The following is a 12,760-nucleotide window of genomic DNA, read 5'->3' as shown; positions in this document are numbered from 1 at the left end:
AAAAAATTTCAAAAGTCAATGTCATTCCCCATAACTTAACGTAAGTCTAATTAATTTCAGTCACAAAATATCAATCTTTAATTGTAAATAAAATCTTTAACTATTTTACATATAAACAATAATCAAAGCAATTATAAAATAAAAATATTCAACAACATTTCTATTAGAATTACCCAATATATTAGGTGTGGGTGTTGAATTTTTTGTTCGGTTCCGGTTTAGTTTTTTTGGTTCTAGAGATATAGGAACCATTCGGTTAACTATGAAATTCGGTTCGGATTCGGTTCGATTATTTTGGTTTTCAGTTCGGTTCGGGTAACAATTATAAGAACCGACTAATATCCAATAAAATTTTGGTTCCAATTCGGTTCCGGTTCGGTTCCAATTTTTCGGTTAGTTTTAGATATTCGATGGTACAAAAACATCTTTTTCAGGTTTTTAGATTAAAATATCGGGTAATTCAGATAAATTTTAATATTTTGGATAAAATTATTCTGGTAATTCTGTTCTTTAGGGTAAATCGGAAAATTTAAAAAAATTTGGATAAAATATATTTGGGTAATTTGGTTTATACGTAATATTTTTAGAATATTTGTTAATTTTAATACTATAAATACTTAATATTTTTATGTATATAAATTGTATTTCATATTTTCGGGTATCCATTCGGTTCTCGGTTCGGGTCCGGTTCGGTTTCGGTTTTTCAATTATAGAAATATAGAAAACGCTTGGTTATTTTTGAACATCGGTTCGGTTTCGGGTTCGTTTGTTTTGTTCAGTTTCTGTTTGGTTTTTGGTTCTCGGTTTTTATGTCCACGCCCACAATATACAATATCAAGTTATACATAATTTTAAAAATTAGTTTGTTATATAAACAAAATGGAAATTATTTAAATAGAAAATATACCCACAGTGCGGGTCAATTTCTAATATTCTATCGATGACAATGATTGCTAAGCTGAATGGAAACATAATTATAATTCTAATGGCATCCAAAATTAAAATAAAGTAAATAGTTAACAATACTTAAATGCTAATCGTACAGATTAAAGGATTGAGAAGATTATCTGATAGGTCTACCTATAGAAAAAGAAAGAACTAAAGCATTCTCGTGGGTCTTATCTCCTGTCTCCCTCATCTATCACTAATTAATTAACCTGATATTCCAAAACATCATCAACATAATTTGCATTTTACTTTGTTAATTCATATATACATCTATGTTCTACGTTTGTTTGGTCTGAAATAATATCATTCACTTTATGTTTAAATTAAGATTTATTTGATGTTGATTATTTATAGAAACATTATATTTTGCTGACAAAAAATAGTATATAACTCTAGCTTTTAAAGCCTTTTACCCTTTGTTGATTTGATGCTACGTGTGTATCCGTGTATATAATATATAGTCCCATCAAATAATTTACATGAGAATATAATAAGAGTATTTCTAACTAGTGTAGAAATTTTTCTAAAGTTCTCCCCCACTAGCATTGACATAGTTGCTCTAGATTCCTCTCTTCTCCTCCTTCGAAGACCTAAAAGACTAAAAAGAAGAAAAAATGATGTAGTGATCATCATAGATCGAGAAAACAATAAGAGCCGATCCAAATCCATGGCTAGTCCTAGCAACAAAGGCAAAGACATCGCCGAAGAGTCACCGTCTCAATCTCAGCCGCAACAACCACAATCACCTCCTAACCCGCCAGCGTTAAGCCGGTACGAGTCACAGAAAAAGAGAGACTGGAACACCTTTTGTCAATACCTTCGTAACCAGCAGCCACCGGTTCACGTCTCACAGTGTGGCTCAAATCACATCCTAGACTTCCTCCAATATCTTGACCAGTTTGGAAAGACAAAGGTTCATGCACATGGATGCGTGTTCTTCGGACAAGTTGAGCCCTCGGGACAGTGTAACTGTCCTTTAAAGCAAGCGTGGGGGAGTTTAGATGCTTTGATCGGACGGCTGCGAGCAGCCTATGAGGAGAACGGAGGGTTGCCGGAGAGAAACCCGTTTGCCGGCGGTGGAATTAGGGTTTTTCTTAAAGAAGTGAGAGATTCACAGGCGAAGGCAAGAGGAGTCCCTTACAAGAAAAGGAAGAAGAAGAAGAAGAGGAATCCTATGAGGAGTGACCATGATGTTGAAGATGGTACTGCAGGGACTAGTAGCTCCAACTTGCCATCTTAGCAAGCAAACAAAAAACATATAATAAAAAAATATGGAATTAATTAATGGTAAGCATTTATACCACCTTATATTTAATATCTAGTATTAGTTTTCAATTACTTATCACGTTTCAATCTGCAATTCTACATATGTATTTGAAATAGATCTCAACAGTAAGCTTGCAGACTTTAGTTTACACACAAGCCATACACTAAATGAACATGACTAATGCTTAAGCTAATATCATTTATATACTAACATGAAGCTAATATCATTTATATACAACAAGTGAATTGCCTGAAATTTGTTTACATATAAATACTTAGTGATAATAAACTATTAATCAAAGACATAACATGTGAATGATGTGATGTATATTTTGTTCATTTTTACTACATGGGAAACCCTAGAAAGTATACACACACATACGCGAGAAACCCTAGCTAGGCTCGGCTTCGGTAGGTGTAGTGTAAGCTTGTATTTATGAACGTATTCATACATACATCTGTTCCATCAATCTAATTATCAAATGAAGTACCATTTACATATCTGATGGCTTGTTCTGGGTAAGTTAGTTTCTTGTGGTGGGTTCTTTGTTCGGTTTCATAAATGTGTGAGTTTCTCGTTATGTATTTATATAAAGATATAGAAATTAAATTAAAGATAGATAAACGTATATCTTATATATGATTTATAGACTTCTTTTGTTGACAGTGATATTGTAGTATGCTTTTTTGGTACTAAACATGTATATATGCAAGTATGCTTCTGTTATATGTTAAGTGATATAGAAACAAGAGCCACGCTCGTCGATTAAGAGCATGGGCAACGGAAATCATTAAGTAGGAGTCCTTAGAAAAAATAATAATTAAATAATCAGTGGACCCCACCAAAAGATAAGGATTCAACCTTAAAATTCCTAAATAAGGATTCTTTCTTAGTGAATTTTTGCACTATTTACGGGTCCCCACGACTATGTGGCGGTCCGTGAATGGTCATCTTTTTTTTTTTTTGAAAATAAAAATCCAAAATATCCAGGATTAATCCGAAATGCCCTTGTCGCTAAGGACTCCAATGAGTTTCACCGTTGCGCATGCTCTAAGGCGTTTCAAAGTAGACTAAACAGAGCCTAAAAATCAGATATTGATCATATGTAGACTTCTTATTTGATCAGATTTGTGAAACAGGAATAGAAATGAACTTGATGCATTTTCTTAAGGTACAATTATATATCTTCTGTATCAATCATTTAATTTTGAGTTCAGTTTCTAATAGTAAGAGCTAAACAATTAATTTTGAGTTAATTGTCCAATAGTAAGATCTCTTCATAATAGGACTTGAGTTGACGGTACTCTTGGTTCCAGGAGAAATCTCCAAGAGATAAATAAGGCTTGGTCTCTTGTGCTTACAAATGAGTGCATTCCTGATTGTTAAGCTGTATTTGCCTGATCTAATCCTATATACAGAGAAGCTTGATATGACCAAAAATTGATTCCTCTGTATTAATTTATCTTTTATTTGATTTTGGAGTCACTTGATCGTTGCAAGATAGATGTTTGCATTAAGCTACTACCAAAATTATTCAGCGACTTAACATCACAAATGAACTATTGAAAAACCTAGATATTGTCCATGACCACCAACGTAATACATACTGGATTTCTGACGGCTATTATATTTAGTGATGACATTTTGAAAATCGACTACAACACTATAGGCAAGTCATACAAGTCATACAAGTCTATGTGTGCACTTTGATCAGCCAGAATATGAGATTATTAAACAAAAAGGAAAAGTTAAATAATTTTTTTTTGTGCACAGGAAAAAACAAATAATCAATGTTATTATAGTATAAACTACTCTCTCTCTTTTTTTTTTCTAAATACATTACGTTTTAGAAAAAAAGTTTTCAAATTACGTTGACTTCTTATATTTTGTAATCTATTTTTCTATTGGTTAGTTTTTCTAGCGGTTGTGGGCGCAGGAGTTTGCAAGTGGTTACAATTTCAAACGTTATTAAGTGTTTCGTATAACTGGCACAACGTTTGAAAATTGTTACATTAGCGGGTCATTTTTGACTGTTTTATCCACATATGCAAAAATCAATTAATAAAAAATTATTTAATAGACAGAAAGTTTAATTACAAAATGATAATTTTAAAACCTAATGTAAAATAATAAATATAAAATTTATATTTACAAATCATATTATTATAATAAATATAAAAATTATATTTATAAATCATAAGTATTAAACTTTTATATATATATATTAGAATTTATATTATATCATTTTTATAAAAAATATTTAAAATTATTTATTTAGATATTTCAATAATTTTTACAAAAAAAAATGCCCGCAACCGCAAATGATAGTTGTAACCAACTAAAAAAAATACTCTTCTGCAAACGCTAGCTGGAACCAGTTTTTGATTTTTGAGAGGTTTGAAGCGGTGTAAAGCGGTTTATAGCGTTTTGTGTGATTGTTATAAAACGCCGACAACCACTACCTACCACAAAATCTGTGTTTGCGGGTAGCGGAAAAACTAGTCAGATCCTAAATAGATAGTTAATGATGTTTTTTTATTAATCAGTGCGAATAAACCTATAACAACTTTTATTAAAAATGGAGGGAGCACATATCATACATACAATAACTAAAACGAGAATATCCTCATCAGGGAGGTCCTCCACGTCGGACTAGAAAATCGACCAATAGGATCGCTGGTTTTCGCCATGTCACCGATGGGATTGGGTATTTTGGGCTTCAATTTTTTATTTTATTTTTTGTTCAGTTTTCAGGCCCAGTTAGCCCATCCTTTGGAAACCGTAACAAGCTTTCTCTCCCACGATGCCTTCTCTGTTTCTTCTCTTCGTTCTTGGACGATTCATTTTCTCAACGAAACACTCCATCTATGTGCAATGAATCCTTCATTTATGGGTTCTTTTTGCATCTCTCCCTCTGATTTTCTTTATATCTCTATCTTGCTCAAGATAGTCTACACTATCACGATCGAAATTTGCTATCACGATCGAAATTTGCGATGAATTCCAACCGTAGTTCCACTGTTCCTGGTGGTTTTATCTCGAAGCAATCAAACGGAACTGACGGAGCCTCCTCCGCTGAGCCGATCAAATGTACCGGCCAATCCGGTGTCTCTTTCTCCGTACCGATCAAACATTATCATCCTCTTCGATGCCAAGCCTGTTTTTTGGTTATCTTCATCTCTCAATCGGTTCAGTCTCCTCTGAGAAACATAAATAGCCCTTTTGGTTTCCATGGAGTAGTGAATCGTGAATCTACTGCTAACTCTACATCTCCCCCATCTTAATCGATTGTCTAGCTCTGCCTCATATGTCTCTTCTGTCTAAATTTGTAGAAGAAACTGTGTAGATGAAGTAAAGAAGAAATTTCCAGGTTATCCAAGAGGCTTATACTCTCTTTTTCTTCATCTTTGTCTTCTAAATTATTTTATCACGGAAACAAACGGGAGTTTATTATTGGATACATAGGATCTTTTGTTATTTCTTTGATCTGTGTACTTTTTTATTATAAAAGTATTGTTTATGTGTCTGATTAAGGTTTTCTTTTTCTATTTGTTGTGGGAACATAGTTACATCTGACTCCAACAAGAGGTTCGTGTATGATGTTGGAGCTTATGATAGTGATGATGATAAAGCTGACCAAAACGTAAATTTTTTTTTTTTCTTTTTGCTAAAAGATAGTGCAATGTTTCTTGACATGTCTTCTTTATGAACTATGTGGTGATGAATCATTTTTGGTTTATAGGGAATTGGAGATTTCTTGAACGAGATGGCGGCCATGATGAATCTCTGCATAGTGTAAGACTCTGCATTAGTTTTTCCCTTTGGTTTATTATTAGACATGACTGATTGTTTGATATTTGAGATGTTGATTTTGGCATGAGAATAATTCAGGGGACAGTTTTGAACAGGTACAAGATCTGTTTAATGAGATGTTTCAAGAAGACGCCGCAGCATTCCCATCCTCATCATCAACGTCTTGGCTCGTGTCTCCATCTGTTTGTTATGTAATCTAGGGAAGCCGACGGCGGTGGTTCTCTTGAAGAGGGTGGCGACAGAAGTAAAGACGTTAATGGGGGCAGTTCTCATAAGGAGGTTGGTGATACCCATTCCACAACTCACAAGATAGAAGTCCCGAGTTTAAAGGTTGTTCAGTATAGTTTTCTCTTTTGACTCTTGTGTGAATGAATCTTACGGGGTTATATATCCACTTATTTATTTTCTCCACATACTTCACAGGTTGGCACGCTTATCGGTAAAGATGGGGAGATAGTAAGAAATCTTCAGCTCAGTTCTGGTGTCAAAATCTAAATTGGGAGGGATGCAGAGGCTGATCTAAATTCAGCACTAAGACCGGTGGAGATAATTGGGAATCTTGCTTCTATTGAGAAAGCAGAGAAGCTTATCAGTGAAGTTATAGCTCAGGTTATAAATTATCTTTGTTTCTATTTAATTGACAATTTTTGTTTTTACTGTCCGACGTAACATTTTTTTTTTCCTGCTGCAATCTTAGTCTGAAGGAGAAGGTATACCTGCCCTTTTTGTAAGAGGGGCCCAGAACAAATATATATCAAAGTTCCAAATGATGGTATTCCCTGGTAATTGTTCTGCCTGGCCATTTTTAAGTGATACCTAATCCATCTTCGGCAGGTTGGTGTGATCATTGGCCGGGAAGACTATCAAGAACATGCAGACAAAGTCGAGAGCACGGATTCAGGTTGTCCTTTCTATTTATGATCTCAAGTAGTCTAGCATCTTGGTTTAGATTTATATTGTGTTGTTTAGGTTAGTTTTTGCCTGGAACATGACTCCAACCTACTACTTGATAGTTGATTAGTTCATTGTTGGGATTTGTTTTTATGATTTGTTGAAACTGTCTACTTATTGTTTCCACGACATGGACGTAACTGTGTACTTATTTTGTGGTATGAGACTGCATCAACCTTTAGGGGCCTCTTGAAATCAGGGGATAAAATTCACTATGTGATGTTGGTGACCACAGTTAATCCTAAACTGTTTGGAGATTGATCTAACTAACTGTGGGTCTGCGGAAGAATTTAAGAATGATTCTTCTATGCTTTGTTCTCTTTCATTCCTATGCCAAGTTGGTTCCCTTTTTTTTGGTAACTGGCGTTGTTGTTTGTCTTTATGGTGGTTACAGACAGGATATGCCGATGGTTGCTGGGGCTGCAGTAGTGATTTTAAAACTGTTTTTGTGTTATTAGTTAATTTCAAATTGTAATAATGTATCTTTTTGAAGTTACAAAAAAAACAATGTTCTTTCTTCATTACACTATAGCATTATATATATATATTATATACACAAAAAATATAATATAACAATATAAGTTCGCTTTCCCCGATTCATATGAAAACTTTTTAAGTTATCCACCAAAGCAAATTAACTAAATCAATCAACTTGTTAGAATACAGCAAATTAATATATAATTTTATTTTAAATTAAATTATTTAAAAAATGTATTTTCATTAAAAACAAAATAATAAATAAGTAAAACTGATTTGATGGTAATTTTTATGACATATATATCTATACATATATATTCTGTAAGAGAAATAGAAGTTTAATATGGAAAAAAATCTTAAATACAAAAAACTCTAAAAATTAACAAAAAAAAACTAATAAAAATTAAACTATGATATCACTTGAAAGCTTCTTAGAAAATATTAATAAAATATTTAAGCGATACTTAGACAAATTTGATTTTTTTTTTGCCAGCCAAAAGTTTATTATTAATTAGAATCAATTATTTCAAAATGATTAAGAAATGATGAACAAAAAAATAGGATGAACATAAATGATATATGAACTATGAGTAGTACTTTGTAAAGCTGAATTAGATAACACATCTGCACATCCATTTAGTAAGTAATTTCATTTTTTATATATTATATAATAATTATATATTATTTATTGATAATAAAAATATACTTATTCATCTATCACAAATAACTATGCAAATATGTGAATCAAGTACAACAATCAAACAACATAATGATATCCACAAAGAAAATTTTAAAAATATATTTATGTTATGTAGTCTTATTTTATATTCTTTAAATAATGTAATACAATATTATACATAATTTTTTAGAATTGAGAAATACATATAATATCTTATCCACGCATAGTGCGGTTAAAAAATCTAGTAATACTAAAGTCTGTTCAGCTATGTGGTTCTTGGTATGAGTTTGGATTTCAAAATTGTTCGAGATATAATAATAATCCCAAATCAATCTATAATTTTTGATAATTTTTCATTAAGCATATCAATATCAAACAAGTAATAAAAGGGGAATAAGCTCAAAGGAGAGGCTATCCACGTCTGCAAAGAAAATCATCTAATCCAGAGATTTAAATATGCCATGTCATCTCTACTTAGCCAATTCTTTAAAAATTCCTGCGTTTGGGCTCTTAAATCTTCCGAAATCAACTTTTAGCACCTCATATACGGCTCAGGTTAAAAACCTGATCTTCTAAAAACCAGACATACCCTAATCTTCTAAAATCGTCATCGAATCAATCGTCTCCTTTCATCTTCTTCCAATCTTCGTTACACATCCAAAACCGCCGCCGTTACGCATCCACTCCACATCAGCGTGACGAGGTAACATTTCGTAGTTAAGGCATTCAATCAAGGATTTCACTACATGCTCTTGAATGTATCTTCACTGCTCTCATAAGTATTCTGATTGAGTATATATATATGCCTCCTGAGAGTCCTCCTCACCAAATAACTCTATTCTATGATATCATTGATCCTGAAATTTGTCTCCCAAATCCTTTGATAATGGCTAATTCCCAATTTCATTTTCTTAGCTGAAAGCTTGTCACTCTCTTCGAGTTATGCATAAAGATCTGAAGCATGAGAATTTTCTTTTCCCTTTTTCTGATGAAGATTCTTTTGTTAAATCTACAGACCAAACACAAGGTAATATATTATACGTATGCTTCTCCTTCTCGGATCGGATTATGTCGTAGCAAGGTTTTGTTTACGCCAACTTTTTGTTAGATTCATTCATGCTCTCAATGTAGATTCTCTGGTTATGGGGATTCATTCAAATTTAAAGTTTTAGGGCAAATCCATCTCTCTCAGCCTGAATGGAACGAGAGGTTAAATAAGTCTTCCAATCACTATTATATAAGAAACCAGTTTTAATGCAACTTCATCTTCTTTTTTTCCTTTTACAGCTTAAGAGTTGGGCATTGTACCTCATGAGGAGATATTCTTCACCAAGTACACAAGGTGAGTGTGGGAAGTTAATATGTATATCTCTGTTCTGCTATGGTTTTAGTCATTGTTTGCTTTGATTATCTAAAAATATAAAACCGTATTGTAACCCTGAATAATTAGTACACTATTATTCTTTTTCGGTGATTTCAGGCAGCAGCTGGAAAGCATTCAGAAGATGATGGAACCATTTCCATTGATCAGCTTCCTCACAGGTTTGCTTTACTATTTCTTAACATCCACAAGATATCATTGATCACTAACAACAATGCATGTGCTGACTTTCTTACACTCTTTTATCGCCGGGGAATTGGTTAATTCATTTGTATGTTTTGCTTCCTTGACCTTGTGTTGGAGGGAGCTTTTATATATTATTCTATGATGTAAAGGTCATATTTTACTTATGGTCCTTATGTACCTTTTGAAGAAGCCTTTACCATTTGTTTCAGAGCTTGAATCTCATGAATTTGAAACGGAATTTTCAATAGCAAGTGAGGAAGATAAGAAAATGGGACGTCAAAAAGACAGACGTGAATCACGATCGACATTGAAAGGGTGAAGAGCAGGGCCAGAGATAGAGACATGATGAAAAGGGTAGTGAATGCGACCGCCACAATGGGAGAAATTGTATAGACACCTTAGCAGAGAATATAGTGAGAAAAGGGAACGTGAGAGAGAGACTTTATGGATGATAATGATCATTACAAAAGTCGAGACCGTGACAGGTACTGATAATGTGTTGTAGTTATTTTCTGGTTTAAGATTGTTGCATTCTTAAGTTGATGGTATCATCATTTATCCACATGAAGAGGTCTTTTGATCGAGAAAGAGAGGAGAGGCACATGCCAGGGTCACGCTCTCGCTCGAGCAGACGCTCTTAACGTAAGTCAAGGTTACGAAACTCACAACATATGGATGAGTCTGAAAATAGATCACGTTCACTTTTACAGGTAGAATAGTGGTGGACAACAAGATGGTTGGAGATTGCAGGAGTCATGTCTGCGCTATCACCACAATGCATAAAACATTAACTGTTAGCATAGTTGTTACTGTTTGAGGAACTGAAGGTCATGAATATGAGAGAATCTGGTAATGTTTTAAGCCGAAAAGAAGAAAAAGCCTAAGGTGATGTGAAACAGAACAAATGAGTATGCTTATGTTTTGAAATCTGCTATAAAAACGAGTATAGTTAGAAGCTTTGGCAGATTCACTTTTTCTTCTCCTGTATCTTATTCATTTTATAACTTTTATTGTGTGGCAACATTTACTTTTTGTTCGCCTGAGGTTTGGTTTCTAATATAATTCTGATTCGTATCATAATGGAATAATATAAAACATTTCAAATTTGCATATTTGAATAACATCACTGTGAAACTTATGGCTTAGTTTTGTAAAAATCTTGAAATTCAAAAATAAATATTCGTAGGGGACGCTTAAAACAAATAACTCTTCAAATAGAACACACATATGATTCCTATAGACTCATGAAACTGATATGCTGTGAAAACTTAGTTGCACATTTAGGATTTTTGAGGTGATCAATTTTTACTAAAAAGGACTTTACAAATTAGATTTCTTAAACTAATCATTTGCCTTATAAGTATTGTCCGGAACTCATATTTTAACTATAAATAGGAAAAAAAAAGTAAAAGTTTACGAAGGGTGCTATTATTACAACATATCCTTCAATTTAATAAAATGGAATTGGTCAAGTAAGCTGTACAATGAATATCTGTAAACGTGTTTGAATATCCCATAATTAAAATACGTTAGAGTTTCATATAGCAAAAGAGATTTTCAGCATTTACTCTCAGTAGTATATTTTACACAGGAGATGCCCAAAATAGAATGATTTTAAATATAAAAAAATGTTGAACTGCTCAAGAAAATTCCTTTTGGCTTATAAATATGGATAAACGATCTGAAACAACCTACACATAGCCATACATAAAATTAAATACTAAATGGTCACAATATCAAATGATAAGAAGTTTTATATAATGCCATATTCATATGTATCATTATATAATCTTACATAAATAAAATAAAACCTCATAGCAAAAATAAAATAAAACCAAAGAAAACAATCACAAAGGATATGAAACAAGTATAAAGAAAAAATTGTCTCTATTATTTGTCCAATACATAACATGAATTTTCATTTAAAATACATTTGATTTTTTCAAATAATTAATAAAATTGACATATACTAATTGGATTTTATTGTTTACTAACCAGCCCGTAGGGCGGGCCAAATCCTAGTACAATACTAAAAGGCAAATATAAGCCATGGATAGAGTGTCCACGTAGGATAGGAAAATCAACCAATCAGAGAGCCCGAAGTTGCAACGTCATCTCATTTCTTTTTTTCGTAAAAAATGAAAAAATCAATGCAAAGGAAAGGATCGAACTCAGGTTAGTATGACATAAATATAGGACAGTTACCACTAAGCCATTGAAACTTTCTTGTACACATATACAAGAATCACTGAGTATGTAATCACAAACTCTTATGTACAGTTACAATAATATGAATTCAACTTTCAAGACTCCGATACTTTGTTTTGTAAAAAAAAAAATGTAAGTGACTAAGCTAATATATTCTTTGAAAGTGTGAGAACATTGACAAATATGAAAAAGCATAGATTTTTGTTTTCCGGACAAAGTTAAGAATTTTGTAAAAGTAAATTTAACATATAAATTTTCGTGACAAATATGAAAAAACATAGATTTTTGTACAATTTTGACAAAACAAGTCAAAACATAGTTCTCTAATGTCTAAATAAAATACTATTTAAGGGTACAATAATTTAATATATCAATTCAATAAATTTTGTAATTTATAGACAAAACAATAACACAACAAATTTTGAAACATTTGTTTAACCTATCGATTTCTTTTCATGTCCAACTAAACAAGATAAAAAAACAATTAGATTTAAAAATATTTAATTACCATTTTATTCAATTTTGATTAATTTCAAATTGTAATAATGTATCTTTTTGAAGTTACAAAAAAATATTGTTCTTTCTTTATTACACTAGCATTATATATAGATTCTATATACACAAATAAATATAATATAACAACATAAGCTTGCTTTCTCCGATTCATATGAAAACTTTTTAAGTTATCCACCAAAGCAAATTAATTAATTAAATCAAATTGTTAGAATACAGCAAATTAATATATAATTTTATTTTAAATTAAATTATTTAAAAAGTGTATTTTCATTAAAAACAAAATAATAAATAAGTAAAACTGATTTGATGGTAATTTTTATGACATATATATATA

At 32.0% G+C, this 12,760-nt stretch overlaps 1 protein-coding gene across 1 annotated transcript; it reads left to right on the top strand.

Moving 5' to 3' along the window:
• The first annotated feature begins 1,436 nt into the window (after positions 1-1,436).
• Positions 1,437-5,858, top strand: LOC106325279 (protein LIGHT-DEPENDENT SHORT HYPOCOTYLS 7-like). The gene is made up of 2 exons (XM_013763316.1): positions 1,437-2,235; positions 5,782-5,858. Exon 1 carries the CDS (start codon positions 1,616-1,618, stop codon positions 2,186-2,188), a length of 573 nt encoding a protein of 190 aa, XP_013618770.1. The 5' UTR covers positions 1,437-1,615; the 3' UTR covers positions 2,189-2,235; positions 5,782-5,858.
• The last annotated feature ends 6,902 nt before the right edge of the window (positions 5,859-12,760 follow it).

This window comes from Brassica oleracea, chromosome C2 (genome assembly GCF_000695525.1).
Source record: "Brassica oleracea var. oleracea cultivar TO1000 chromosome C2, BOL, whole genome shotgun sequence".
In the NCBI taxonomy this organism is placed as follows: Eukaryota; Viridiplantae; Streptophyta; class Magnoliopsida; order Brassicales; family Brassicaceae; genus Brassica; species Brassica oleracea.
Note: the sequence above shows the minus strand (reverse complement) of the source record. Positions and strands in the feature narration are given on the sequence as shown.

Excerpts from the sequence above, each read along its gene's own strand:
- LOC106325279 (XM_013763316.1), top strand. The coding sequence starts at position 1,616 with ATGGCTAGTCCTAGCAACAAAGGCAAAGACATCGCCGAAGAGTCACCG.